Raw genomic sequence first — 26,061 nt, 5'->3', positions numbered from 1 at the left:
GACGGTCCTCCGGCCCTTTCCGGGAGACAATTTAGTGGCGGGAAGATAGGCCTCTGAGGCTGCATGTTCCCGTCCCAGGCCGTACCTCCCAGCGCCAGTCAGAATGGAGATGCAACCAGGGGAACATGCGGCCACCGAGTCCCCGGACTCCGGAGGCGGGGAAGGCAGGCCACCACAGGTCGCCGGCGCCCAGGAGGCACGTCCCGAGGACCGCCTGACCCTGCTGCTCAGGTTGTTCCCTCTGGCTCGCTCGGCCGCATCCAAGTGGGCGTCGTGGGGGAGAGCTCCATCCTTAGCTCTCAGAGCCCCTAAGGCTGCGAATTCTGACTCGGTCGCTTCGTGGCAGTGTCCTCGAGTCATTCATTTAAACGCCTTAAGCACCGTTCTTAATCTTAGAAGCAGAGGAAGATTACACCTTTCTAGTAGAGATGCAGTGGGGGTTAAATGAGCTACTCAGAGGCAAGCGTTTAGCACAGAGACCAGGGCCCTTAAGGCCTTCGGAGCTCTAATTTCCTCTCCTTTTCTCGTGCACTCGCGTCCTGGGCTCCCGATTTTCCAGCGCGTAGTGAGGTGCATCTAAGGCCTCAGCTACTTGAATAAACGTTGTCTTTCCTCTTTGTTTTTATGGTTATGACCCTTTTCAATCTAGAAGCCTCATTTGTTTTATTTCTCTACCAAGAGGATGATTGATGTTTATACGTTTCCACCAAGCAGTTGCTACGGGAAGATGTGATGAGAAAGGATATCAATCCGGTGGGCAAACAATGGCACAGGGCTGGGGCGCCTGGGTGGCGCAGTCGGTTAAGCGTCCGACTTCAGCCAGGTCACGATCTCACGGTCCGTGAGTTCGAGCCCCGCGTCAGGCTCTGGGCTGATGGCTCAGAGCCTGGAGCCTGTTTCCGATTCTGTGTCTCCCTCTCTCTCTCTGTCCCTCCCCCGTTCATGCTCTGTCTCTCTCTGTCCCAAAAATAAATAAACGTTGAAAAAAAAAAAAAATTTAACTATGGCACAGGGCCAAGTCTACTCTACTGCCTGTTCTGGTGTGGCCTCTCAAGCTAGGAATAATGTTTATGTTGGGGCACCCGGGTGGCTCAGTCGGTTAAGCGTCCGACTTCGGCTCAGGTCATGATCTTACCGTTCGTGAGTTCGAGCCCCGCATAGGGTTCTGTGCTGACAGCTGGGATCCTGGAGCCTGCTTCCGATTCTGTGTCTCCCTCTCTCTCTGCCCCTCCCCCGTTCATGCTCTGTCTCTCTGTCTCAAAAATAAATAAACATTAAAAAAATAAAAGAATAATGTTTATGTTTTTAAGTAGTTGGGACAAAAAAAATTCCTGGAGGAAAATTTAAAAACACGTGAAAATTATTTGAAATTCTAATTTCAGTGTCCGTAAGAAAGGGTTTATTGGAACGCAACTTTTCCCGCTACAGGGTATGAGTTGAGTAGCTCCAGCAGAGACCTTATGAATCACAAAGACTAAAATGTTTGTTGTTTGGCCTTTACAGAAAAAAATTTGTTCTAAACCCTAATAAGAGTTTTTTTGTTTTGTTTTGCTTTAACTCCCCAAAGCATTGTAACTGTTTTAGATTTACCACTGCTTTGAAAGGTCTTGGCTACTAAGCCTCACAACCTCTCTTTAAAAATTCCTTCATACCTACAATATAAAATGCTAAAATATTAAACATAAAAGATCGCCTTTTGGGGCGCTTGGGTGGCTCAGTCGGTTGTTAACTCTTGGGGTTTCAGCTCGGGTTATGATCTCATGGTTCTGAGTTCGAATCCTGAATCCGGATTCTGCTTGGGGTTCTCTCTCTCTGCCCCTTCCCTACTTGCTCTCTCTCGCTCTCTCTCAAAAATTGATCAACTTAAAAAAAGAAGAGATCAGGGGCACCTGGGTGGCTTAGTCCGTTATGCGTCCCACTTCAGCTCAGGTCATGATCTGGCGGTTCCTGAGTTCTAGCCCTGCGTGGGGCTCTGTGCTGACAGCTCAGGGCCTGGAGCCTGCTTTGGATTCTGTGTCTCCCTCTCTCTCCGCCCCTCCCCCGCTCATGCTCTGTCTCTCTCTTCTCTCAAAAATAAATAAACATTAGGAAATTAAAAGAAAAAAAATAAGAGATCACCTTTTGTATCTCAGGTAAAAGGAAACTGTTCCTACAGTGTCTTAAAATGCTAGCCTACCTTCTTAACCTATAAGAAATCATTCTTTTCATTTGGAACTTTAAATCTAAGGAACTTATACCATGGAGATTTAGAAATCTGTCTAATGTTACTTAGCTACTTATGTAGGTCTCAAAGTCACAAAGCAGTTTCAGAATTATGAAACTACCATGTAAATGTAAAACATATTAAGTATAACTTAATAACTAGTTAGCATCTTACCCATAGCTTTTCTACTTATTTTATGTATGATCTTGAATTAACTACAATCATAGGACAACTGAGAAACTATATGAATTATCTATCCAAGGAGTAGTATCTTTGTTATTTTTCTCTGTCTCCTAAAAATGTTACAGTCTGTTTTTAAACTCATTACAGGGTTTGCAGTTTTCACCATTTTGATCTGTTTGTTTGTGTGGCCCATATTTATTTCTCCAGTGTGGCGTATTAAGAATAAATTTAAAAGTCAAACTTTTAACTTTTATTCTTAGATGCTGTTTCCCCACTGGATTCCATTTTGTGTTTTGTATCTTATTCTGAGGACTTTTTTATTTTTTAAGATTTTAGTTTTTGTTTTTTTTTTTTAATTTTTTTTTTTTTTTTAACATTTATTTATTTTTGAGACAGAGAGACAGAGCATGAACAAGGGAGGGGCAGAGAGAGAGGGAGACACAGAATCAGAAGCAGACTCCAGGCTCTGAGCCATCAGCCCAGAGCCTGACGCGGGGCTCGAACTCACGGACCGCGAGATTGTGACCTGAGCCGAAGTCAGGTGCTCAACCGACTGAGCCACCCAGGCGCCCCTAAGATTTTAGTTTTTAAACAATCTCTACACCCAACATGGGGCTTGAACTCACCACCCCAAGATCAAGAGTCCCATGCTCCACCACCTGAGCCAGCCAGGCACCCCATAAGATTTCAGTGTAGTTGACACAGTGTTGCATTAGTTTCAGTTGCACCACTCACTGATTTGAAGTTTGTACATTATGCTGTGTTCACCAGGAGCATAGCTACCATCTGTCCCATTATATCACTATTACAATATCATTGACTCTATTTCTCATGCTCTGCTTTTTATTCCCGGAACATACTCATTCTGTAACTGGAGGCCTGTATCTCCCTCTCCCCTTCACCCATTTTGCCCAACCCCCACCTTCCTCTTCTCTGGCAACCATTAGTTCTCTGTATTTATAGTGTTGATTCTGGTGTTTGTTTATGCATTTTTTTCCTTAGATTGCATTTATGTGTGGAATTATGGTATTTATCTTTCTGACTTATTTCATTTAATATAATACCTTCTTGGTCCATTGTGTTGTCTCAAATGGCACGATCTCATACTTTATGGCTGTGTAATATTCCATACTGTGTGTGTGTAGGTATATATATACATACACACATTTTCCTTATCTGTTCATCCACTGATGGACATTTAGGTTGATTCCATGTCTTGGTTATTGTAAATAATGCTGCAGTAAACAGAGGACTGTACATATCTTTTGGAGTTAGTGTTTTTGTGTTCCTTGGTTAAATACCAAATGGAATTATTGGATCTTATTTATGTATTTATTTATTTATTTATTTATTTATTTATGAGGGAGTGTGAGCAGGGGAGGGGCAGAGAGAGAGGAGGGAGAGAATCTTAAGCAGGCTCTATGCTCAGCACAGAGCCTGACGTGGGACTTGATCTCATGACCATGAGATCATGACCTGAGCTGAAATCAAGAGGTAGATGCTTAACAGATTGAGCCACCAGGCCCCCCTCATCATGTGGTATTTCTATTTTTTAATTTTTCCAGGAACTTCCATACTGTTTTCCACAGTGGCTGTACTAATTTACATTCCCACCAACAGCACACGAGGGTCCTCGCCAACACTTGTTTCTTGTCTTTTATTTTAGCCATTCTAAGAGATGTGAGTGATCTCATTGTGGTTATGATTTGTTTCCCTGATGATTAGTCATTTTGAGCATCTTTTCACACGTCTGTTAGCCATCTGTATGTCTTCTTTGGAAAAATGTCTATTCAGGTCGCCTGCCCATTTCTTAATCAGATTGTTCGTGTTTTTGGTATTCAGTTGTGCAACTTTTTTGTATTTTTTTGATATTAACCCCTTATCAGGTATATCATTTGCAAATATCTTTTTCCATTCAAGTAGCTTGTTCTTTTTTTTGATAGTTTCCTTTGCTATGCAAAACTTTGTATTTTGATGTAATCCCAATAGTTTATTTTTTTTAAATGTTTATTTATTTATTTTGAAAAAAGAGAGTGCATGCTTGCTTGCACACGTGCAGGAGGGGTAGAGAGAAGAGAAGAGAGAGAATCACAAGTAGGCTCCTCACTGTCAGCACAGAGCCCAATGTGGGGCTCAGTCTCATGAACTGTTGAGATCATGACCTGAGCCAAAGTCAAGAATCCAACACTCAGTTGACTGAGCCACCCACGTGCCCCAAGTTTATTTTTATGTATGGTGTTAGGAAGAAGTCTAGTTTATTTTGCATGTAGCTGTCCGGTTTTCCCAGCACCATTTATTGAAAAGACTGTCTTTTCCCCATTGCATATTCTTGCTTCCTTTGTCACAGATTAATTATCTGTATACATGTGGGTTTATTTCTGGGGTCTCTCTTCTGTTCCATTGATCTGTTTCTCTGTTTTTTGTGATAGCACCATACTGCTTTGATCTCTATAGTTTTGTCGTATATCATGATATCTGGAATTGTGAAAGCTCCAGGTTCATTCTTCTTTCTCAGGTTTGTTTTGGCTATTTGAGGTCTTCTGTGGTTCCCTACAAATTTTAGTATTAATTGTTCTAGTTTAATGAAAAATGCTGTTGGTATTTTGGTAGGGATTGCATTGAATCTGTAGATTGCTTTGAGTAGTATGGACATTTTGCAATATTTCAAAACGTTTTTTTAATGTTTATTTTTGAGAAAGAGATAATGTCACCGGGGAGGGCCAGGGAGAGAGAGTGGGACAGAGGATATGCTCTGTGCTGACAGCAGACTGCCCCATGCAGGGCTCAAACTCATGAACCTTGAGATCATGACCTGAGCCAAAGTCAGATGGTTAACTGACTGTGCCATCCAGGCTCCCCTTGGCAATATTCTTTTAATAGATGAACATGGAATATCTTTACCTTTGTTTGTGCCATCATCAAGTTTCTTTCATCGGTGTTTTATAATTTTCAGAGTACAGGTCTTTCACCTCTTTGGTCAAGTTTATTCCTAGTTATTTTATTCCTTTTGGTGCAGTTGTAAATGGTGTTGTTTTTTAAAAATATCTCTTTCTGTGACATTGTTAGTATATAGAAATGCTACTGATTTCTGGGTATTAATTTTAAATACTGCCTCTTTACTGAATTCATTTATTACTTCCAGTAGGTTTTTTGGTTGAGTCTTCAGGGTTTTCTATGTATAGTATCCTGTTGTCTGCAAATAGTGACAGTTTAACATACTTACCGATATGGATGCCTCATTTCTTTTTCTTGTCTGAGTGCTATGGAGAGGACTTCCAGTACTATGTTGAATAAAGATGGTCAGAGTGGACATCCTCATCTTGTTACCTTAGAGGAAAGCTCTCCGTTTTTCACCATAGAGAATGATATTAGCTGTGGGTTTTTCATGGAAGACTTTTATTATGTTGAGGTATGTTCCCTCTAACTCTAATTTGTTGAGAGTTTTTATCATGAATGAGTTTTTAATTGTGTCAAATGATTTTCCTGCTTCTATTGAGATGATCATATGATTTTTATCCTTTGTATTGTAGATGTGTATGACATTTATTGATTGGCAAATATTGAACTACCCTTGCATCCCTAGAATAAATCCCACCTGATCATGGTGAATGATTTTTTAAAAATGTTTATTTATTTATTTTGAGAGAGAGAGAGAGAGTGTGTGTATGAGTGGAGGAGGGGCAGAGAGAGACAGAGAGAGACAGAATCCCAAGTGGGGCTCGAATTCACTGACCATGAAATATGACCTGAGCCAAAACCCATAGTCAGCAACTTAATCAACTGAGCCACCCAGGTGCCCCAGTGAATTTTTTTTTTTTTTAATTTATTTTTGAGAGAAAGAGAGAGAGAGGGAGACAGAATCCCAAGCAGGCTCTGTGCTCACAGCCTTGAATGCAGGACTTGAACCCATGAACTTAACTGACTGAGCTACCCACGTGCCCCCATGAATGATATTTGTAATGTATCGTTGTATGTGGTTTGCTAATATTTTGTTGAGGATCTTTGCATCTGTGTTTATCAGGGATATATTAGCCTGTAATTCTTTTGTGTGGTGTCCTTTTTTAAAAATTTTTTTTTTTTTTTTGAGAGAGAGAAATAGAGACAGAGCATAAGCGGGGGAGGGGCAGAGAGAGAGAGAGAGAGAGAGAGAGAGAGAGACACGCAGAATCCCAAGCAGGCTCCAGGCTCCAAGCCGTCTGCACAGAGCCCCTTGTGGGGCTTGAACCCATGAACCATGAGATCATGACCTGAGACGAAGTTAGATGGCCAACCAACTCAGCCACCCAGGCGCCCTGTGTGTGTGGTGTCTTTATCTTGTTTTGGTATCGGGGTAATGCTGGCCTTGTAGAATGTATTTCAGAGTTTTCCTATCACTTCTATCTTTTTAGAATAGTTTGAGGAGAATAGGTATTAACTCTTCTTTAAGTGTATGGTAGAATTCACCTTTGAATCAATGTAGTCCTAGACTTTTACTTTCTGGTGGTTTTTTGATTAGCAATTCAATTTTGTTATTGTAATTAGTCTGTTAAAGCTATTTAATTTGTTCCTTGTTCAGTTTTGGGAAATTGTGTGTTTCTAGGCATTAGTCGTTTCTTATAGATTGTTCAGTTCATTGGCATATAATTTTTCATGGTATACTTTTATAATCCTTTGTATTTCTATGGTGTCAATTTTACTTTTCTTGATTCTGATATTATTCATTTGGGTCTTTCTCTTTTTTTATTGATGAGTCTGGCTAAGAGTTTTTCAATTTTGTTTATCTTTTCAAAGAACAAGTTCTTGGTCTCATGATTTTCTCTTTTCTGTTTTGTTCAGTTTTTCTTTAGTCTCTATGTCATTTATTTATGGTCTGATCTGTAGTATTTCCTTTCTTCTACTTACCTTGGGTTTTGTTTGTTCTTTTTCTAGTCCCTTTTAGGTGTAAGGTTAGATTGTTTATTTGAGTCTTTTCTTGTTTCTTGAGGTTGGCCTGTATTGCTGTATACTCCCCTCTTAGAAATGTTTTTGCTGTGTCACCAAGAATTTGGGCCATTGTGTTTTCATTTTCATTTGTCTCCATATATTTTTTTATTTTTTCTTTTATTGCTTCACTGACCTACTGGTTGTTTAGTATCATGTTGTTTAACATCTTCGGGTCTGTATTTTTTCCAGTTTTTTTGTATTGTGATTTATTTCTAGTTTCATACCATTGTAGTCAAAAAAGATGCACAATATGATTTGAATCTTCAATTTATTGAGATTTGTTTTTTGACCTTATCTATGATCTCTTCTGGAGTACACTCCATGTGCACTTGAAAAGAATGTGTATTCAATTGTTTTTGAATGGCATGTTCTATATATGTTGTTTTGTCCCTCTGGTCCAACGTGTCATTCATAGGCATTGTCTCCTAATTGATTTTCTGTTTGGATAATGTATCCATTGATGTAAGTGTAGTGTTAAAGTCCCCCTGCCATTATTGTATCACCATCAATTTCTCTTGTTGTGTCTGTTAATATTTCTTTATGTATTTAGGTGCTCCATTGTTGGGTTTGTAGATACTTAAAAATGTTACATCCTCTTGTTGGATTGATTCCTTTCTGATTATGTAATGCCCTTCTTTGTCTCTTGTTACAGTCTTTGCTTTAATGTATTTAAGTTTATTTTTATTTGAGAGAAAAGAGAAAGATAGTGTGAGTAGGGAAGGGGCAGAGAGAGGGAGAGAGAAATAATCTCACGTAGGCTCTGCACTATCAGCTTAGAGCCTGACGTGGGGCTCAAACCCACCAAACAGGGAGGTCATGACCTGAGCTGAAGCCAAGAGATGGAGCATTCAAACAACTGAGCCACCCAGGTGCCCCGAGTCTTTGCTTTAAAGTCTTTTTTGAAGAAGAAAAAAAAAGTCAATTTTGTCTGGTATAAGTATTGCTACCTAGGTTCTTTTGGGGTGAGGGGAGGCTTCCATTTTCATGGTGAATGTTTTGCCATCCCTTCACTCTCGTCTATATACATCTTTAGGTCTGAGGTGAGTCTCTTTTAAGGCAGGACATAGATAGATCTTGTGTTTTTTTTAATCCATTCTGCCATTCTCTGTCTCTTGATTGAAACATTTAAGCCATTTGCATTGAGAGTAGTTGTTGATAAGTGTGTACTTATTGCCATTAAAAAAAAATTTTTTTTTTGTTTATTTTGAGGGAGAGAGAGGGAGGGGGGCAGAGTGCAAGCAGGGGAGGGGCAGAGAGAGAAGGAGACACAGAATCTGAAACATGCTCCAAGCTTTGAGCTGTCAGCACAGAGCCCAATGCAGGGCTCGAACCCGTGAGCTATGAAATCATGACCTGAGCCCAAGTTGAGGTTTAACTGACTGAGCCACCCAGGTGCCCCTATTTTTTACTTAAGTAAGCTTCATGCCCAGCATGGAACCCAACATGGGGTTTGAACTCATGACCCCAAGATCAAGAGTTGGACACTTAACTGACTGAGCCACCCAGGTGCCCCTCTTTAGGCCCACTTTAAATAAATCAGGCAAAACTAGAAGACTTATTGCTGAGTTTATTTACATTCATTAAATGCATAAACTTCTGGAAAAAGATGAGTTGGTTTATCCTATATTAATGAATAAAACCTCAGTAAATAGATGACCATCTGGGGCACCTGGCTAGCTCAGTCAATAGAGCATGTGACTCTTGATCTAGCGGTCATGAGTTCAAACTCCATATTGGGAGTAGAGTTTACTTAATTGAAAAAAAACACACACACACATATATTACTTTCTCTTCTCTTTATCTGTTTTTAGGCTGAGAGCACAAACTAAACAGCAACTCTTGGAATATAAGTCAATGCTTGACGCGAGTAAGTATTTTCATTTTCAAATAAGATTTTGTGAGCTTGATGATGAATAGTATTCTAGAGAAAAGAATATCAACTTTACAAAAAGTCATTTATTATAGGAACAGGAGTGGCAGCATAATATAGTGGTATACTATGTAAGAAGGCAAAAAACAAGCTTGCCCCAGCCCTCAGGAACTTGTTAGGGGTTCAGGAAATAGATTTTAAAAAGTAAATAACAATGCCAGACAATTAAATTCTGTTGATCAGAGAATTGGGAAATTCCTGTGGGAAGGAGTCCTAGAACTTGCTACCATCAACAGCTTGGAGATTAAATTAGCAGATGAGATGATTGTTAAGCAAGTGATCTAAGATCTATACTTTGAGAAACACTGGAATATAGAGATGAGAGGCAGAAGGGAGATCAGCTTAAAGACATGAATGACAAATTTTCAGTTCTAAACATTGAACAAATTTATTTATTTATTAAAAAAAATTTTTTTTTTAACGTTTATTTATTTTTGAGACAGAGACAGAGCATGAACGGGGGAGGGTCAAAGAGAGGGAGACACAGAATCTGAAACAGGCTCCAGGCTCTGAGCTGTCAGCACAGAACCCGACACAGGGCTCGAACTCACGGACCGCGAGATCATGACCTGAGCCGAAGTCGGCCGCTTAACCAACTGAGCCACTCAGGCGCCCCAACATTGAACAAATTTAAAGTTATCTTTTAAAACAATTAATCCAGAAGTCTTAGGGAGCAAGAGATTACTAAAATAATGGTTTAGCTCTCCAGAAGTACTAACCATTCTTGCCACCTGATTTGTAAGCCCTTGGGTTACAAAGATAGGTTTTGGTAAATCTTTCTTTCTCTCTGAAATGGGCTTAAGGAATAAAACCAATTAATACTTTAGGTTGAATCAAGAGTTTTGTTTTTTTGTTCTTTTTTAAATGTTTATTTATTTTTGAAAGAGAGAGAGAGCATGAGCTGGAGGAGGCAGGGGGATGGGCAGAAAGACAGGGAGACAGAATCCGACGTAGGCTCCAGGCTCTGAGCTGTCAGCACTGAGCCTGATGTGGGGCCCGAACCCACGAACCACAAGATCGTGACCTGAGCCAAGTTCAGATGGTTAACCAGCTGAGACACCCAGAGGGCCTGAATCAAGAGTTTTGAAGGGGCACCTGGATGGCTCAGTCATTTAAGCTGCTGACTCTTGATTTCGGCTCAGATCATGATCTCACAGTTTTGTGAGTTCCAGCCCTGCATCGGGATGTCAGCACAGAGCCCATTTGGGATTCTCCCTCTTTATCTCTCTATCTTTCTCTTTCTGCCCCTCTCTCTCTGCCTCTTTCTCTCTATGCCACTCATGCTCTCTCTGTCTCAAATAAATAAACTTTTGAAAAATTTTAAGAAATAAAAAGAATTGTGGAAAACCTGAGGGACCACATAGATACTTACTTCACCTGAATACATGATTGAACTTAGGAACTTTTCAGACTCTGCTCAATTTGTTTTATAGGTCCATAGATCTGAAGGTAGTTCTCGTGTATTGTCTGTCTGATATTCCAGGCTTTCTAAAAATATATTTTTTGTTTATTTATTTTGAGAGAGAGAGAGTGCGAGCAGGGGAGGGGCAGAGAGGGAGAGTGAATCCCAACCAGGCTCTGCATTGTCAGCGCAGAGCCTGGACATGAGGCTCGATCTTATGAACCATGAGGTCATGACCTGAGCCAGAGTCAGACACTTAACTGACTGAGCCACTCTGGCACCCCCTTTAATTGGATTATTAGTGTTATTGGATTTGCATTCTTTGTTTATAAATGCAGGTTTTCTTTTCATGTATCTACCTATACATATAGATTTATATGTAGGAATTTCTGTATCTATATATATAACTAGCAAGTATTTTCTCCCAGTTTGTTGCTTGCCTTGTTTTTTAACTATCTTTTGAGGAACCAAAGGCATTAATTTGATGCAGTGCTTTTTATCAAGTTATTTGGTCTTTTGTGGTGTATGATTTTAAGTCCTAAGAATCTGTGACCACTCCAAGGTCATAAAGATTTTCTCCTTTGTTTTGTTCTATGAGGCTTTGGGTTTTAGATTTAACATTCAGTTCTGTGGTCCTTTTTGAGTTAATTTTTTTGTATGGTGTGAGCTAAGAATCAAGATTCATTTTGTTTTTTTCCCCTACAGAAATCTAGTTTTTCTAGCCCCGTTTGTTCAAAGACTTTCCTTTCTCCATTATTTATGTGTAGGTTTATTTTGGGTTTATTTTCTCTGTTCCCTTGAGGTATTTGTCTATGCTTACAATAATGCCACAGTATCTTCATTACTGTTGCTTTATAGTAAATCTTGATATCACTACTGTAAGACTTCTAGTGTTGTTCTTCTTTATCAATATTGGTTTGACTATTCTAGGTCCTTTGTGTTTCTCTATGCATTTAAAAAAATTGTTTTTATTTATTTTTGAGAGAGAGACAGAGTGGAAGCAGGGGAGGAGCAGAGAGAGAGGTAGACACAGAATCCGAAGCAGGCTCCAGGCTCCAGGCTCCAAGCTGTCAGCACAGAGCCCGACGTGGGGCTTGAACTCACAAACCATGAGATCATGACCTGAGCTGAAGTTGGAGGCTCAACCGACAGAGCCACCCAGGCGCCCTCCTATATGCATTTTAACATCAGCTTGTCATTTTCTTTCTTTGTTTTTTTTAAAGTTTATTTGTTTTGCGAGAAAAAGAGAGATTGTGAGCTGGGGAGGGGCAGAGACAGGGATAAAGAGAGAATCCCAAGCAGACTCCAAACTGTTAGTGCAGAGCCTGATGCATTCTGAACCAAGCCAAAACCAAGAGTCAGATGCTTAACCAACTGAACCACCCAGGCATCCCCAGCTTAACAATTTCTACAGAAAAAAAAAAAAGTATTAGAATTTTGTTTGGGATTTGATTGGGCTCTATAGATCATACTGGGGAAATTGTATTAGCTGTATTGATTCTTCTAATACCTATACATAATGTATCTTTTCATTATTTTAAAGTGTTCATTGTAGAGCTCATGTACATAGTTTGATAAATTTATCCTTAAATATTTCATGTTTTTGAAAAAAATTTTGCAACGTAATTTTATCTTTTAATTTCTAGTTGTTTGTTGCTAACAGATAGACATAGAGATGATTTTTTTGATACTGCATTGCTCATGTTAATATTTTACTCCTTTTTTTTCTCCATTATTCTAAAACCGGCCTCTTCCATATGGTAACTGCTAGTCCATGTGACTATTGAGCACTTGAAATGTGATTAGTCCTTGGGAGGAGCTATAAATGTAAAATACAGAAAAAAAATTGTAAAATATTTCATTAGTAATTTTAAATTAATTACATGTTGAAATGCTAATATTTTAGACCTATTGGGTTTAAATAAGTTATACTGAAATATTTTTACTTGATTTATAACATGGAAATGAGAAATTTAAAATTAAATTTAGGGAAATTGGGAGGGTGGTAAATAAGTTTTTGGGGGGCACCTGGGTGGCTCAGTCAGTTAAGCATCTGACTCTTGATCTCAAATTAGGTCCTGATCTCAGGGTCATGAGTTCAAGCTTCATGTTCATGAGTTCAAGTCCATGCCCATCGTGGAGCCTACTTCTTTTTTTTTTAATTTTTATTTTTTAAATTTACATCCAAGTTAGCATATAGTGCAACAATGATTTCAGGAGTAGATTCTTTAATGCTCCTTACCTATTTAGGCCATCGCCCCCTTCCCAAAACCCCTCCAGTAACCCTCTGTTCTCCATATTTAAGAGTCTCTTATGTTTGTGTCCTCCTCCCTGTTTTTTATTATTTTTGATTCCCTTCCCTTATGGTCATCTGTTTTGTATCTTAAAATCCTCATATGAGTGAAGTCATACGATATTTTTCTTTCTTTCTTTGACTAATTTCTTCAGTATAATACCCTCTAGTTCCATCCACCTACTTGGGAATGTCAAGATTTCATTCTTTTTGATTGCCAAGTAATACTCCATTGTATGTATGTGTATATATACATGTATATATGTATGCCACATCTTCTTTATCCATTCATCCATCGATGGACATTGGGCTCTTTCCATACTTTGGTTATTGTTGATAGCTCTGCTATAAACATTAGGGTGCATGTGCCCCTTCGAAACAGCATACCTGTATCCCTTGGATAAATACCTGTGAGTTGTATGGTAGTTCTATTTTAGCATGGAGCCTACTTTTAAAAAAAAATTAAATGTTTGGTTCGAGTCTCTGGCTTCCATTATATTTCTATTGGACAGCACTTTTTTTGAAGAAGAAGAAGGGAGAGGGGCAGAGGGAGAGAGAGAGAGAGAATCTTTTTGTTTGTTCATTTGTTTAGAGAGAATGCAAGCAGAGGAGTGGGGCAGAGAGAGAGAAAATCCCAAGCAGGCTCCATGCTCAAGGTGGATGGAGCTCAATGCAGGGTTTGATCCCAGACCCTGGGATCATGAATTGAGCCTAAATCAAGAGTCAGATGCTTAACCAACTGAACCACCAGATGTCCCTGGACAGCACTCTTCTAAACTGTTACTAACTTCAAAAAATTATTTATTTGTAGGTGAAGAAAAAACTCCAGAACAAATCATGCAAGATAAGCAAATTGAAGCGTATGTCATATTTTTAAATTGTGTGTGTGTGTGTGTTTTTAATTTTTATTTATTTATTTTGAGAGAGAGGGAGAGTGCAAGCAGGGGAGGGGCAGAGAGAGTGAAAGGGAGAGAGAGAGAATTCCACGCAGGCTCCATGCTGTCAGCATGGAGCCTGATGTGGGACTGGATCCCGTAACCTCTGAGATCAGGACCTGAGCTGAAACCAAGAGTTGGAGGCTTAACCGACGGAGCTACCCAGGTGCCCCTCAATTTTGTGTTTTTTACTAAGATTTGATACTATTACCCATCTTACACCATTGTCTTCTTTTTCCTTTTCTTTATTTTTCCAAGTAATTTTTCATGCATGTACTGAGAAGTTGTTGATATACGGTATGTTCTTACGTTACATGAGTGATCCCATTAGCACTTTTGGCATTCCCCCTTTACAACATAATTAGTAAAGTATCTCAGAGGTATCTGTTTATCAAATCTATAAATGCATCAATGTGGGGGTCTGTAGAATATTTTTATCAAGAGAGAGTCATTTTACTTTTTAAAAGGTTTGCTTTATATATTTATTCTAATGGGGAATTTTTTTTTATATTGCTGAAATTCTTTTGTTCATGCTTCTTTGATAGTAAAATTGAAGACCTGGAAAATGAAATTGAAGAGGTGAAAACTGCTTTTGAAATAAAAAGGCTTGCATTACACAGGTAATTATTAAATTTTTGGTATAAACATCGTAAACTGAATGCAAAATCGGTATGATTTGAGGTAGAGTTAATATTTTAACTAGTCTAAATGATTAATCAAGTGAAATGATCATCAGATAACGGTCACACAAATTTTGAGCCCTGAGAGAAAAGTTAACATCATTCATTAATACCTTCATTAGAAGTAGTTATATAAGATTCAGTTAATAAGGAAATATCAGACAAGGAAGTAGAAGGGTGAGCTTAAATCCCATTCAATGTTTCAAAGGATTATTAGATTCCATTACTGCGGTTAACTATTAGTCAAGTAAAAGAATTGTCATCAAGTTTAAATAAATAAATATATATAATTTTTTTTTACTGTTTATTTTTTTGAGAGAAAGAACATGAGTGGGGTAGGGCAGAGAATAGACTGAGAATCCCAAGCAGCGCCTCTGACAGCACAGAGCCTGAAGTGGGGCTCAAACTCACAAACTGTGAGATCATGACCTGAGCCAAAAATCAAGAGTTGGATGCTTAACCGAGCCACCCAGGCGCTCCTAAATATATTTTTCATATAGGTTTTGCCTGTCTGTTTTAAAATTCATTCAACAAATATTTGAGTGCTTACTATGTCTTAAGCTTTATAGTAGGTGTTGGTATACAGCTATGAATAAGGTAAATAAGCTATCTTACAGATTTGTGATCTGAATTAATAATTCCACTTAAATGAATGACTTTAAATTGTTTCCTTATATTTGTGGCCTTCCCAGATGAATTTCTTATACATTTAATTTAAAAGTAGTTAAAGTCCTCTTAATCATTTCCAGCAGTGAACATTTTTCCCTCTTCTCAAGCTGGCTCATTGTATAGATAATATATATATATATTTTTTTTTAATTAATTAATTAATTTTAAGTAAGCTCTATGCCCTACATGGGACTTGCATTCATGACCCCAATTCAGGAGTGCATACTCTGCCCACTGAGCCAGCCATGTGCCCTAGATCATATTTTTCAAGATGACTTCAGAACTATTAAGAGATCTTATTTTAATGAGTCAAATTTTTTTGTGTGACATACGTGAGGAAATGACCTAAATATTGCTAAGTTGATTGCATTTTCATTATTATTTATTTATTAACTGTTTGAATTTAAAAATAATTTATGGAGTTTGTTTGTATATAGGTGTATTTTAAAGTTTACATTCAAGTATGGCTTTATATTCCCTTTCTCCATTTCAGGCATGTGCTAATCTCTGTAGTGTGTTAATGCTTAATGCTTCCTGCTGGCCCTTTGCCAAGGTGAATGGCTGGGAGAGCAAACCTCAGGCTGATTTCAAGTGTCATCAGCCCCTCAGCATAGTAGTGCACAGCCCTAGCCATCTTGTCATTTTCATTTCTGTAACTTATTTGTCAAAGTATTTCCCTTACAGTAGTGTTTTAAAAACTACTTTGGTTTAGGTTACATTTAAAGGAAATCAATCTTTAACTTGTAATATTTAATTTTTTTCTTTTCAATGTACCACAAATGTTATCCATGTTTTATAATGCAAGCTTTTTTCCCTTGCATTGTAGGATGCAACTTTCGGCTGCACTTAAAAAAAACCTGGAGAAAATTAACCCCCAGACTAGGTACGTTTGTTTTTTCTTCTGGATTTGTTAAGGATGAGAATAAGAAGGGACATTGGCATAATGTCTTTATTTTTGTGGAAAAAAAATTTTTTTAATGATTTTATTTATTTTTGAAGGAGAGAAAGAGAGTGACAGCATGAGCAGGAGGGGCATGGTGCAGAGAGAGAGAGGGAGGCAGAGGATCCAACTCGGGCTCTGTGCTGACAGCAGACAGCCCAATGTGGGGCTCAAACTCACAAACGATGACCTGAGCTGAAGTTGGTTGCTTAACTGACTGAGCCACCTAGGCACCCCAGTTTTGTGGACATTTTTTAATTTACCATCAATGCCAACCACCTATATCTGAGGAATAAGAAAAGTGATGGAAGTTTTGTGCACCCTCTTCAGCATTATACTTTTTATAGTCCTGCCAATATTTTGTTTGTATTGCAGCCCTAAGAAGCAATGGAGATTTTTAGCCAGAAAATCTGAAAATTTGAAGGAAGGTTTTGAAAGTTTATTTTTGTTCAGTGTTTACTGTAAAACAGGAACAGGGTTAATGTCATTTAATCCAGTAACCCGATGAGATAGGAATTATATACCTCATTTTTCATTGGCAGAAATGAGTTTGTATGTGTTAAACTATTTGCGAAGGAATATAAAATAAAAACTTTGGCGGTCACGGTTCTCTATGATCTTGTCCTATGTGTCTGGTCTTAGAGGCCTTACCTGTTCTAAAAATCTTGTGATAAAAGATCCCCTACCATTAGCACCATAAAAGTGCTGGATGCATTTGAGCACTTCCCCTTTTTGGGTGTCTTAGTTCAGACTGGTAATGCATTCTCCCATATTCCCTTTAACTCCAGGATTCCATAAATCCTAAAATCTGAATTTAGGCCCTCCTTGAAAGGAGAGCTTTAAACATTCTTGAGTTAAAGAGATACAGGACATATTGACACCCAAAGAGGACAGAAAGACCAAGTAGGCTGTGATAGTGCCTTTAGCATGTTTTGAAGTTTACAAACCAGTATAGCTATAATTAGTAGAAAATGAGCTTAGCTTTCCCAGGTCTCTGCAAAGATTCCCATTTTCAGCCTCCCTAACAAACTCCTTCTGCAGTGTTCTCAAATGCCTGGCTGTTTATCAGAACAGTTAGTATTATCACAGAGATCACATTCCCGGTCCCATTCCAAACCTTTTGACTCAGTCTCTGAAGATAAATGAGGGTGGTGGGGGTGATCTGGTGATCCACAAAGGACTGTGGCACTTTGAAGTATAAGAACCATTGTTCTTACCCAGTCTTACATTACACCCTTTGGCTCCAGCCATACCAAACTAGTTGATCTAGGTAATTATTTCATGTCCTTTAAGATTCCAGGGTTTCCCTTGTTGTACTCTGTGCTTAACTCTCAGCAGTTCATATTTATTACTGGTTGTAATGGCACCGTGCTATAGTTGTGGATTTATTTATCTCTTTCAACAGATTTTTTTCCTCTTTGTGTTTTATTCTACTTTACATTCCTGGTGCCTAACACAGGTTTTTGTTGAAGACATGAGGGTAAAAACACAACTTATTCAGTGAAATTATTCTTGTTGATGCTATAATGATAGATACATGTCTTTATACATTTGTCAAATCCATAGAATGTATAGTACCAAGAGTGAACCATAATGTAAACTGTGCTTTGGATGATAATGATGTGTTAAATGTAGATTCATTTGTAATGAACAGATCTTTCTTTATCCTGGGGGATGTTGATAGTCAAGGAGGCTGTGCTTGTGTCATTGCAGGGGCATATGGGTCCCTTCCTTCAGTTTTGCTATCAGCCTAAAACTGCTCTAAAAAATAAAATGTATTTTTTTAAAGCAGCTTATTAGCAAGTTATTAGGGCTTTTTCTCCAAAATAGATTTTTAGAAACATTCATACATGCTTAAATTTCATATTTTTTTTGTCTATGATTACAGATTTTTCTAGGGAAATGCATCTCTAATTTTATTGTTTTTATTATTTTTTTTTGCATCTGTAATTTTTTTTAGTTTATTTATTTTGAGAGAGAGTGAGTAGTGGGGGGTTGCTGTGGGGGGGGTGGGGAGCACGGCTAGGGAGGCCCTGGGAGGAGGAGGGACAGAGGGGTAGAGAGAGAGAGGGAGGGAGGAAGGGAGGGGGAAAATCCCAAGCAGGCTCCAAACCCAGCATGGAACCCGACATGGGGCTCAAACCCATGAACTATGGGATCATGACCTGAGCCAAAATCAAGAGTTGGACACCTGACCCAACTGAGCCACCCAGGCGCCCCTGCATCTTTAATTTTAAATACAAATTTAGTTTACATCAAACTTTTCCAGGTTTATTTTGTTAAATGATGACTTTCTATTAAAGTATACAGTAAATTTCACGAAAGGAAATACATAGTAATCGATGTGTGTTCATTAATGAGATTTTTTTTATTTTTAATTAAGGTTAACAAGTCATATTTTTTATTCCTTTTCAGTGTGCTCATGGATAACATGAAACACATATTAAAGCTAAACAAATTAATCATGAAGTCACAGCAGGTAACTGCACTTTGGGCTCTTTACACATTCTCATGATTGCAGTAACTTGATGCTGGCAACTCTATTGTGTATCATTATATAGGATTTCCCAGAGGTTACTGGTATGATTGGAATTCACAGTCCTTAAGTTTCCTCTTTTTCATAACTCAGTTATTTCTGACATTGTGGCTAATTATCTACTTGTAATTTAAGCTACTGTCCTTTGTCTCTTTTTTGTATGGAAATAAAGGGATAGAGAGCTAGATAGAGGTTTGGAAAAGGAGAACTAATAGATAAAATTCAATGATGTAAGTGTTACAGGTTTGTTCTTAGGTAATGTGCCTTAATCTTTATTTCTAATAACAGGAATCTTGGGATTTGGAGGAAAAACTGCTTGATGTTAGAAAGAAGAGATTACGTATGTAGAACAGTTTGTTTTGGCTTTCGTTTTGTTTTCTTGTAGAAAACATTTTCACTTACTATGGAGATTGATAAGGCCAGTTATCTCAGCCATTGAGAAATTTCTTAGCTTTCAAATTTTCTCATAATTTTACACATGGCATTTTTTTAAAAAAAATTTTTAGTTTACTTTTGAGAAAGAGAGAGCGCGTGCAAGTCCGGGAGAGAGGGGCAGAAAAGAGATGGAGTCAGAGAATCCAAAGCAGGCTCTAGGCTCTGATCTGTCCCCTGCGGAACTCGACATGGGGCTCGAACTCAGGAACCTTGAGACCATGACCTGCCCTGAAGTTGGACGCTCAACCAATTGAGCCACTCAGGTGCCCCTACACATGGCATTTTTAAAAGTAGTAGTCAGGGGCATCTGGGTGGCTCAGTTGGTTAAGCATCTGACTCTTGGTCATGATCTCAGGTCATGATCTCACAGTTTCATGAGTTCAAGCCCTGTCTCGGGCTCTGTACTGACAGTACAGAGCCTGCTTGGGATTCTCTCTCTCTCTCTCTCTCTCTCTCTCTCTCTCTCCCCCTACTTCACACCATATCTCTCAAAATAAATAAATTGAAATAAGCTTAAAAAATAAATAAATAAAAGTAGTATTAAAGTGTATTTAGCTTGATTTTTTTTTTTGTTTTAGACCATTAAATCACAAAATTAATACATTCTCAGGGGAAAAAAAATGATACAGAAAAGTATAGTGTGAAATTCATAACCTCCTTCCTATGTGACCACAGTTAAGCATATATCATTCCAGCATTTTTCCCTGCTCATATAAACATATTAATATGTACATAATTTTTTAATATACATATACATTATTTTAAATGATCGGTTGATATATATGATTCTACAGCTTTTTAACTTAATGAACATGAATGAGATGGCTTTTTGTATTAAAGTTATTGAAATGTTTATTTCAAAGGTAATACACATTTTCAGTAGAATTTAGAAACAGAAAAGTATACTTAGGAAAAGTAAACTATCAAGAGATAATCATCTTCAGCACTTATTTCTTATCAAAGTTGGCCTCATTTTATTCTATGTTGTAAACTGCCTTTTTCATTTAATAGTATAGGCATAATTTATTTTTAAATATCACACAAATTTGCCTGTTTGTAAGTAATCTCAGGGTCAGAAGTAGTCTTGGTCAACTGATCTAATCATCCTTTGGATGTTTAATGTTTTTTCCATTGATCCCAACCTACTTTTGATCCATTAATGTCAAGGAACCAAGCTCCTGGGAAACACCCATTTATGTTTTCAAATCGCTTAATTCTTAGAACATTTCAGGAACTACACTAAAAGGTTGCTGATATTTTTATCTCTGGAGAAGAGAATCTTTTCGGTGAAAATTTGTCTTGTTGATATGTCATTTATGTAAATAAAGGAGGAAAAAATATTTCCTTATGTATATCTCTGTCTATTCTTTTGGCAGCCCAGTATAAGTCCACTTAACATGATGCCCCTTCAAATATATGTAGACAGCCATCATTGTCATACATACATACATACTGTGAACATTTCATGGAGGACATTGCTAAGTGTAAAATTAAAATATTGGTATTTTGTACCACAGAAGTCATTTTCAGATCAAAATGGAACTGCACCCTAAAATGATGCTTATTACATATTTTCTCTTGACTGCAATAGACAGGAACTGTTCTGCTTCACAGTTTTTCAGGATTCTTGTTTGTAGTTGTTATATGTAGTGTTTTTTTGTTTTTATTTTTAACCTAATAGAATTAAAACAAGCTTCAGAAAGTAAGCTTTTAGAAATACAGACTGAAAAGAACAAACAGAAAGATGATTTGGCTATTATGGAAAATTCAGACAAGATAAAGACCGTACAACAAAACCTACAGACGGAAATACAAGTTACTACAGTGATTCAACATGTGTTCCAGGTAACATTTATATAAATTAGGAAAGGAGGTAAAGAACTTTTTAAAAATGATTGTTTCTCTTATTTTCAGATTTGCTTTCAGTTAGTCTTTGACCCTGAAAAAATCATGAATTTAATACTATATACTAGTCTGCTTACATATATTTGGAATTTATGTGTATTTAATATTTAAGGCTTTGACTTTTTTATTATGTTTAATCTTAGGCATTTATTTTTTTTTTTTTTTTTTTTTTTTTTTTAAATTTTTTTTTTTCAACGTTTTTTATTTATTTTTGGGACAGAGAGACACAGAGCATGAACGGGGGAGGGGCAGAGAGAGAGGGAGACACAGAATCGGAAACAGGCTCCAGGCTCCGAGCCATCAGCCCAGAGCCTGACGCGGGGCTCGAACTCACGGACCGCGAGATCGTGACCTGGCTGAAGTCGGACGCTTAACCGACTGCGCCACCCAGGCGCCCCTAATCTTAGGCATTTATAAGTGGAATGATTTTAGCAGCTCCGTGAAGGCAGAATGGTATAATGGTGGAGACCATTAGACTTGAACTAGGGAGAATGGGGAAAACATGGATGGGGGTGATGGGAATCTAGAATTACAATTCTGACTGCAGCTTAATAGTTCTGGACCTTGAACAAATTATTTAAGGTTTTTTAAACATCAGTTTCCCTGTTTAGAAAGAGAGGTTGTGAAAACTGAAGAAGATAATTCATGTTAATCTGTTTAATATAATGTCTGGCCAAACTAAATTCTCAATAAGTGTTGGTAGTTATTATCATGTCACCTATTAAAAACTTTTTTCACCTCTTAAATTTTATGTGTTCCTTTATTAACTGCCTATTATGTGTCAAAGCAAATGCTTATTATGTGTAAAGCATATCCTTGTAGAATATGAGTTCTTGTATCTGACCATAAGAAATTTGTCCTCAGGTCTTAAATCTACGTTTTAGTAACAGTGGGTTACTTGATTAGAAGTTAAGGAAGTCCCCTAGGCTATCCTCAAGTGGAGGATTGTATTATAAGGACAGGATTATTTTAAATTTTTTGGGTACATGTTCCTTCCTACTACTTTGAGTCTTCTGTTATTTTGCTTTTCTTAAGTTTTATTCATATACTCTTAATTAAGTCTTATTTAATGAAATCATTGCTTTGTTAAGCAGAACATAGTTGTGGCTACCTTAGGAGCTCCCTTCCCTAATGGGTTTACTTCTATTTGAATGCTTACTTCCACTTGCCTTTGTAATTTAATTGGATTTATAAACACTAGCCCAAGAGCAAGAAAATACTATAGACAAACCAAATTTTATAATTTTGTACAAAACAATATAACATTTATATTCTAAAATCTGTTTTAACAGGATTTCAATTAGTAACTTGCTATCATTGAGCCATAGTTTTAAAATAATAAATAGGGCATAACAGTTTATGCTTAAGCTGTTTTTCACTGTAGAAGTGCAAAATGACTCTGAATAGGAGCTGCAGTCTTTTTCCTTTCATCTAGAATACCATTGTAAAACTCCTTAGCAGGTAAAAACTATCCACAAAACTGATGAAGCAGAAAAAATTGTTATAAACATTGTAAATATTCCTTAGCATTATGGGGATCAAGGCCGAAGTCTTACTGAAAGTGGAAATGAATATACAAGAATGTACTTTTTTCATAGAGTAAATGCTGACACCTAGTTTGGTAAATATTTCAAAACATCATTGAAAGCGGATTTTTAAAAATCTTGTTAAATTTTTAAAAGTACTTAAAAGTTTAATGTAAAAATTTTCTTCTTTTTTTTTTTTTTAATTACAGAACCTCATTTTAGGAAGTAAAGCCAACTGGGCAGAGGATTCTGCCTTTAAGGAAATTGTTCTACAGCTTGAGAAGAATCTCACCATGATCAAATAAGAATTTCTGTTTTATTATTTTTTGTTTCCATCTTTCATATATCATTTAAATAGCATATTTCAAGTAATTTTTGTTAGTGTTTTTGGAACTATTCTAATACTGCAAATTTTTTGTAACTTAACACTATAACACGGAATCATTGTTTTAAATATGATAATTAAAGTGACTGGCATACTCCAAAAGAATCTGAAGATTTTAGTCTTGCAAAGTTCCCTCCCAAAAAACATCTAATCTAGCTTTCCACTGAATGTAGACATTTTTTTACAACATTCCTGGCAATCCCAACTCTCATTTGGAATTAATTTCTTTCTTTTTTCCTTTCTTTCTTTTTCTTTCTTTCTTTCTTTCTTTCTTTCTTTCTTTCTTTCTTTCTTTCCAAGTTTTTATTTAAATTCTAGTTTGTTAACACACAGTGTAATATTAATTTCAGGAGTAAAATTTAGTGATTTATCATTTACATACAACATCCAATGTTCATCACAAGTGTCCACTTTAATACTCATCACCCATTTAGCCCATCCTCCCGACCACCATCATTTGGAATACTTCTGTGCATCTGTCAGTCAACTAAAATATTAGAAATATTAGAAAATGATATCCACTTCTTGGGTTTTTTTCCAACTCTAAGTTGTATTTTATTCAGATAAATCTCATTTTATATTTATCTCCCCACAGATTCTTTTTTCTCTCTCTCTTTTTTTTTAATTTTTTTTTAACGTTTATTCATTTTTGAGACAGAGAGAGACAGAGCATGAGCAGGGGAGGGGCAGAGAGAGAGGGAGACACAGAATCTGAAACAGGCTCCAGGCTCTGAGCTGTCAGCACAGAGCCCAACGCGGGGCTCGAACTCACGGACCGCGAGATCATGACCTGAGCCGAAGTCGGATGCCCAACCGACTGAGCCACCCAGGCGCCCCATCTCTCTTTTTTTTAATACACAGGTAAAATTGACAAAACATTGTGTAAGTTGAAGGTGTACAGGGGGCTGATTTGACCACCATGGCATTAGCTAACATCTTCATCGTGTTACATAATTATTTCTTTTTTCTGTGGTGAGAACATTTAAGAACTAGTCTCTTAGCAACTTTGAAGTATATAATACAGTATTGTTAATTGTAACCACTATAACCACCCACTAATGCTGTGCGTCAGATTTCCAAAAACTTACCCATCTTCTAACTGCATGTTTGTGCCCTGTGACCAACATCTCCCCAAGTCCCCGACACCCCATCAACATCTTTAAATAGAGATACAAATAAAGCACCTCAACCTTGAAAAATAAAACAAGAAAATATCCAGAGTGTAACTGTTGTGGTTGTTGTAGAGTAATTGTGACTTTTTATAAAACAAAACAAAACTGAAAACCGTTCATTTATTTATTTTGAGAGAGAAGCAAGCAGGGGAGGGGCAGAGAAAGAGGGAGAGAGAATCCTAAGCAGGCTCCTCGGTATCAGCATGGAGCCTGACATGGGACTTGATTCTACAAATGGTGAGATCATGATGTGAGCCAAAATCAGATGCTCAAACTACTGAGCCAGCTGGGAGCCCCAAGTGTGACTCTTTGTTTTGTTTTGTTTTGTTTTAATGTTTATTTATGAGAGAGAGAGAGAATGAGTGGGGGTGGAGCAGAGAGAGAGAGAGACAGACACAGAATCTGAAGAAGGTTCCAGGCTCTGAGCTGTCAGCACAGATTCCAATGTGGGGCTTGAATTCACGAGCCATGAGATCATGACCTTGGTCAAAGTTGAACGCTCAACCGACAGAGCCACCCAGGCATCCCCCAATTGTGACTTTTTAAATTTTGTATTTCTATATCATGCATTACTTTTATAAGTTAAATAATAAAAAGAGCAAATGTTACTTTGTATTATTAAAAAATAAAACTTGCTGGGGCACCTGGCTGGCTCTTAGTAGAGCATGCAGCTCTTGGTCTTGGGGTCATGAGTTAAAGCCCCACATTAGTTATAAAGATTACTAAAAAACATGTAAATAAACTTCTAAAAAATAGAACTTGGCCTCTTGTATAGCATCTCATTCCTTTTGTTTTTTTTTTAAAGAGTGGGGGGAGGGGCAGAGAGAAAGAATCCAAGCAGGCTCTGCAATGTCAGCATGGAGCCTGATGCAGGGCTGGAACTCACAAACCACAAGATCATGGCCCAGGCTGAAATCAAGAATCAGACTCTCAAGCCACTGAGCTACCCAGGTGACCCCCATTCCATTTTTTGAAAACTCTAATTGAGGGGCACCTGGGTGGCTTAGTTGGCTAAGTGACGATTTTGGCTCAAGTTATATTTTTCTTATGGAAAAGCATTATTCTGGAAAATGCCTTCCTGAAACAAAGACTTATCATCATCTGAAAAACTTTATTTATTTTCCTGGGATTTTATTATCCTTTGTGTTCCCTTCCAAAGTCCAACTCTGAGAGAAATTTCATTAGTCAGTTTTTCCTGAAGTGCTGAATTGTAACAAACATTGATAACGCTCTTAGGTCCATAGTTTGATCGCTAGATGACATGAGGAGCATTCACTATATGAAACATTCCATGGTTTATGTGACCAAGTGAAATTGCAGAAGCACATTTAAAGTTTCTACTTAGAAGTGTACGGTATTTCCACCAAGGCTCTCTCACCATGCCAGACATCACTGAGACAGAAAAGTATACTCCCACAAAGAGGGAGTGCTAGGTTTCAGAGCTGGGGGTAGAAAATGGGTATCTGCTGGAAAGAGTACAGTCTACCACAGTCTGCCATCTTGGTCTTAAATATTAACTTTCCTTGTGCATGTAAAAGGAACAACATTGCCCAAGGAAATAAAGTTAATAGTGTCATCCAGTCGTAACAGTTTCCAAGTTCAGGATCTCTTGATAGTCTTTCCCATCAGGTCCAGATGTGACTTCATGATCTGGAGATCCATAAACTGAAAAGACAAATTCTTTTGTTTCGCACAGTCAGCAAACAATAGTGGACAAGGTTGGCAATTCTGAAATCCTGCTTGGCAAATGATAGGAGGTGCTCCTTCCTAAGGAGAGGGAACATGTTTTGATTAGGCTTTTGTGCTGCTCAATGGAAGAAGTTCCTTTCTTGACTCTGCCCTTTGCTGTGTTCTCCCTTTGCATTACTAACATTGGCCATATCTGAAGAGGGCATTAGAGGGTGT

General features: G+C 37.7%; 1 protein-coding gene across 2 annotated transcripts; it reads left to right on the top strand.

Annotated features, from left to right (window-relative positions):
* Positions 1–24,261, top strand: CENPH (centromere protein H). 2 transcript variants are annotated; one of them, XM_060635637.3, is made up of 9 exons: positions 1–231; positions 9,160–9,215; positions 13,785–13,833; positions 14,454–14,528; positions 16,084–16,140; positions 18,613–18,676; positions 19,022–19,073; positions 20,850–21,013; positions 22,809–24,261. In XM_060635637.3, the coding sequence occupies exons 1-9, from the start codon at positions 104–106 to the stop codon at positions 22,902–22,904; spliced, it is 741 nt and encodes a 246-aa protein (XP_060491620.1). In that variant the 5' UTR covers positions 1–103; the 3' UTR covers positions 22,905–24,261. The 2 variants fall into 2 exon arrangements, with proteins under 2 accessions (XP_060491620.1, XP_060491621.1); XM_060635638.3 differs by lacking the exon at positions 1–231 and adding an exon at positions 6,544–6,716.
* The last annotated feature ends 1,800 nt before the right edge of the window (positions 24,262–26,061 follow it).

The sequence above is a fragment of the Panthera onca genome, chromosome A1 (assembly GCF_046562875.1).
Source record: "Panthera onca isolate mPanOnc1 chromosome A1, mPanOnc1 haplotype 2, whole genome shotgun sequence".
Lineage (NCBI taxonomy): Eukaryota > Metazoa > Chordata > Mammalia > Carnivora > Felidae > Panthera > Panthera onca.
Note: the sequence above shows the minus strand (reverse complement) of the source record. Positions and strands in the feature narration are given on the sequence as shown.

What these genes read in the sequence shown, in the direction of transcription:
- CENPH (XM_060635637.3), top strand. Translation starts at nt 104, where the DNA reads ATGGAGATGCAACCAGGGGAACATGCGGCCACCGAGTCCCCGGACTCC. An exon ending in AAAAGGCTTGCATTACACAG is followed by an intron (nt 14,529 to 16,083) that starts GTAATTATTAAA and finishes CTTGCATTGTAG; the next exon opens with GATGCAACTTTCGGCTGCAC. An exon ending in TGATTCAACATGTGTTCCAG is followed by an intron (nt 21,014 to 22,808) that starts GTAACATTTATA and finishes TTTTAATTACAG; the next exon opens with AACCTCATTTTAGGAAGTAA.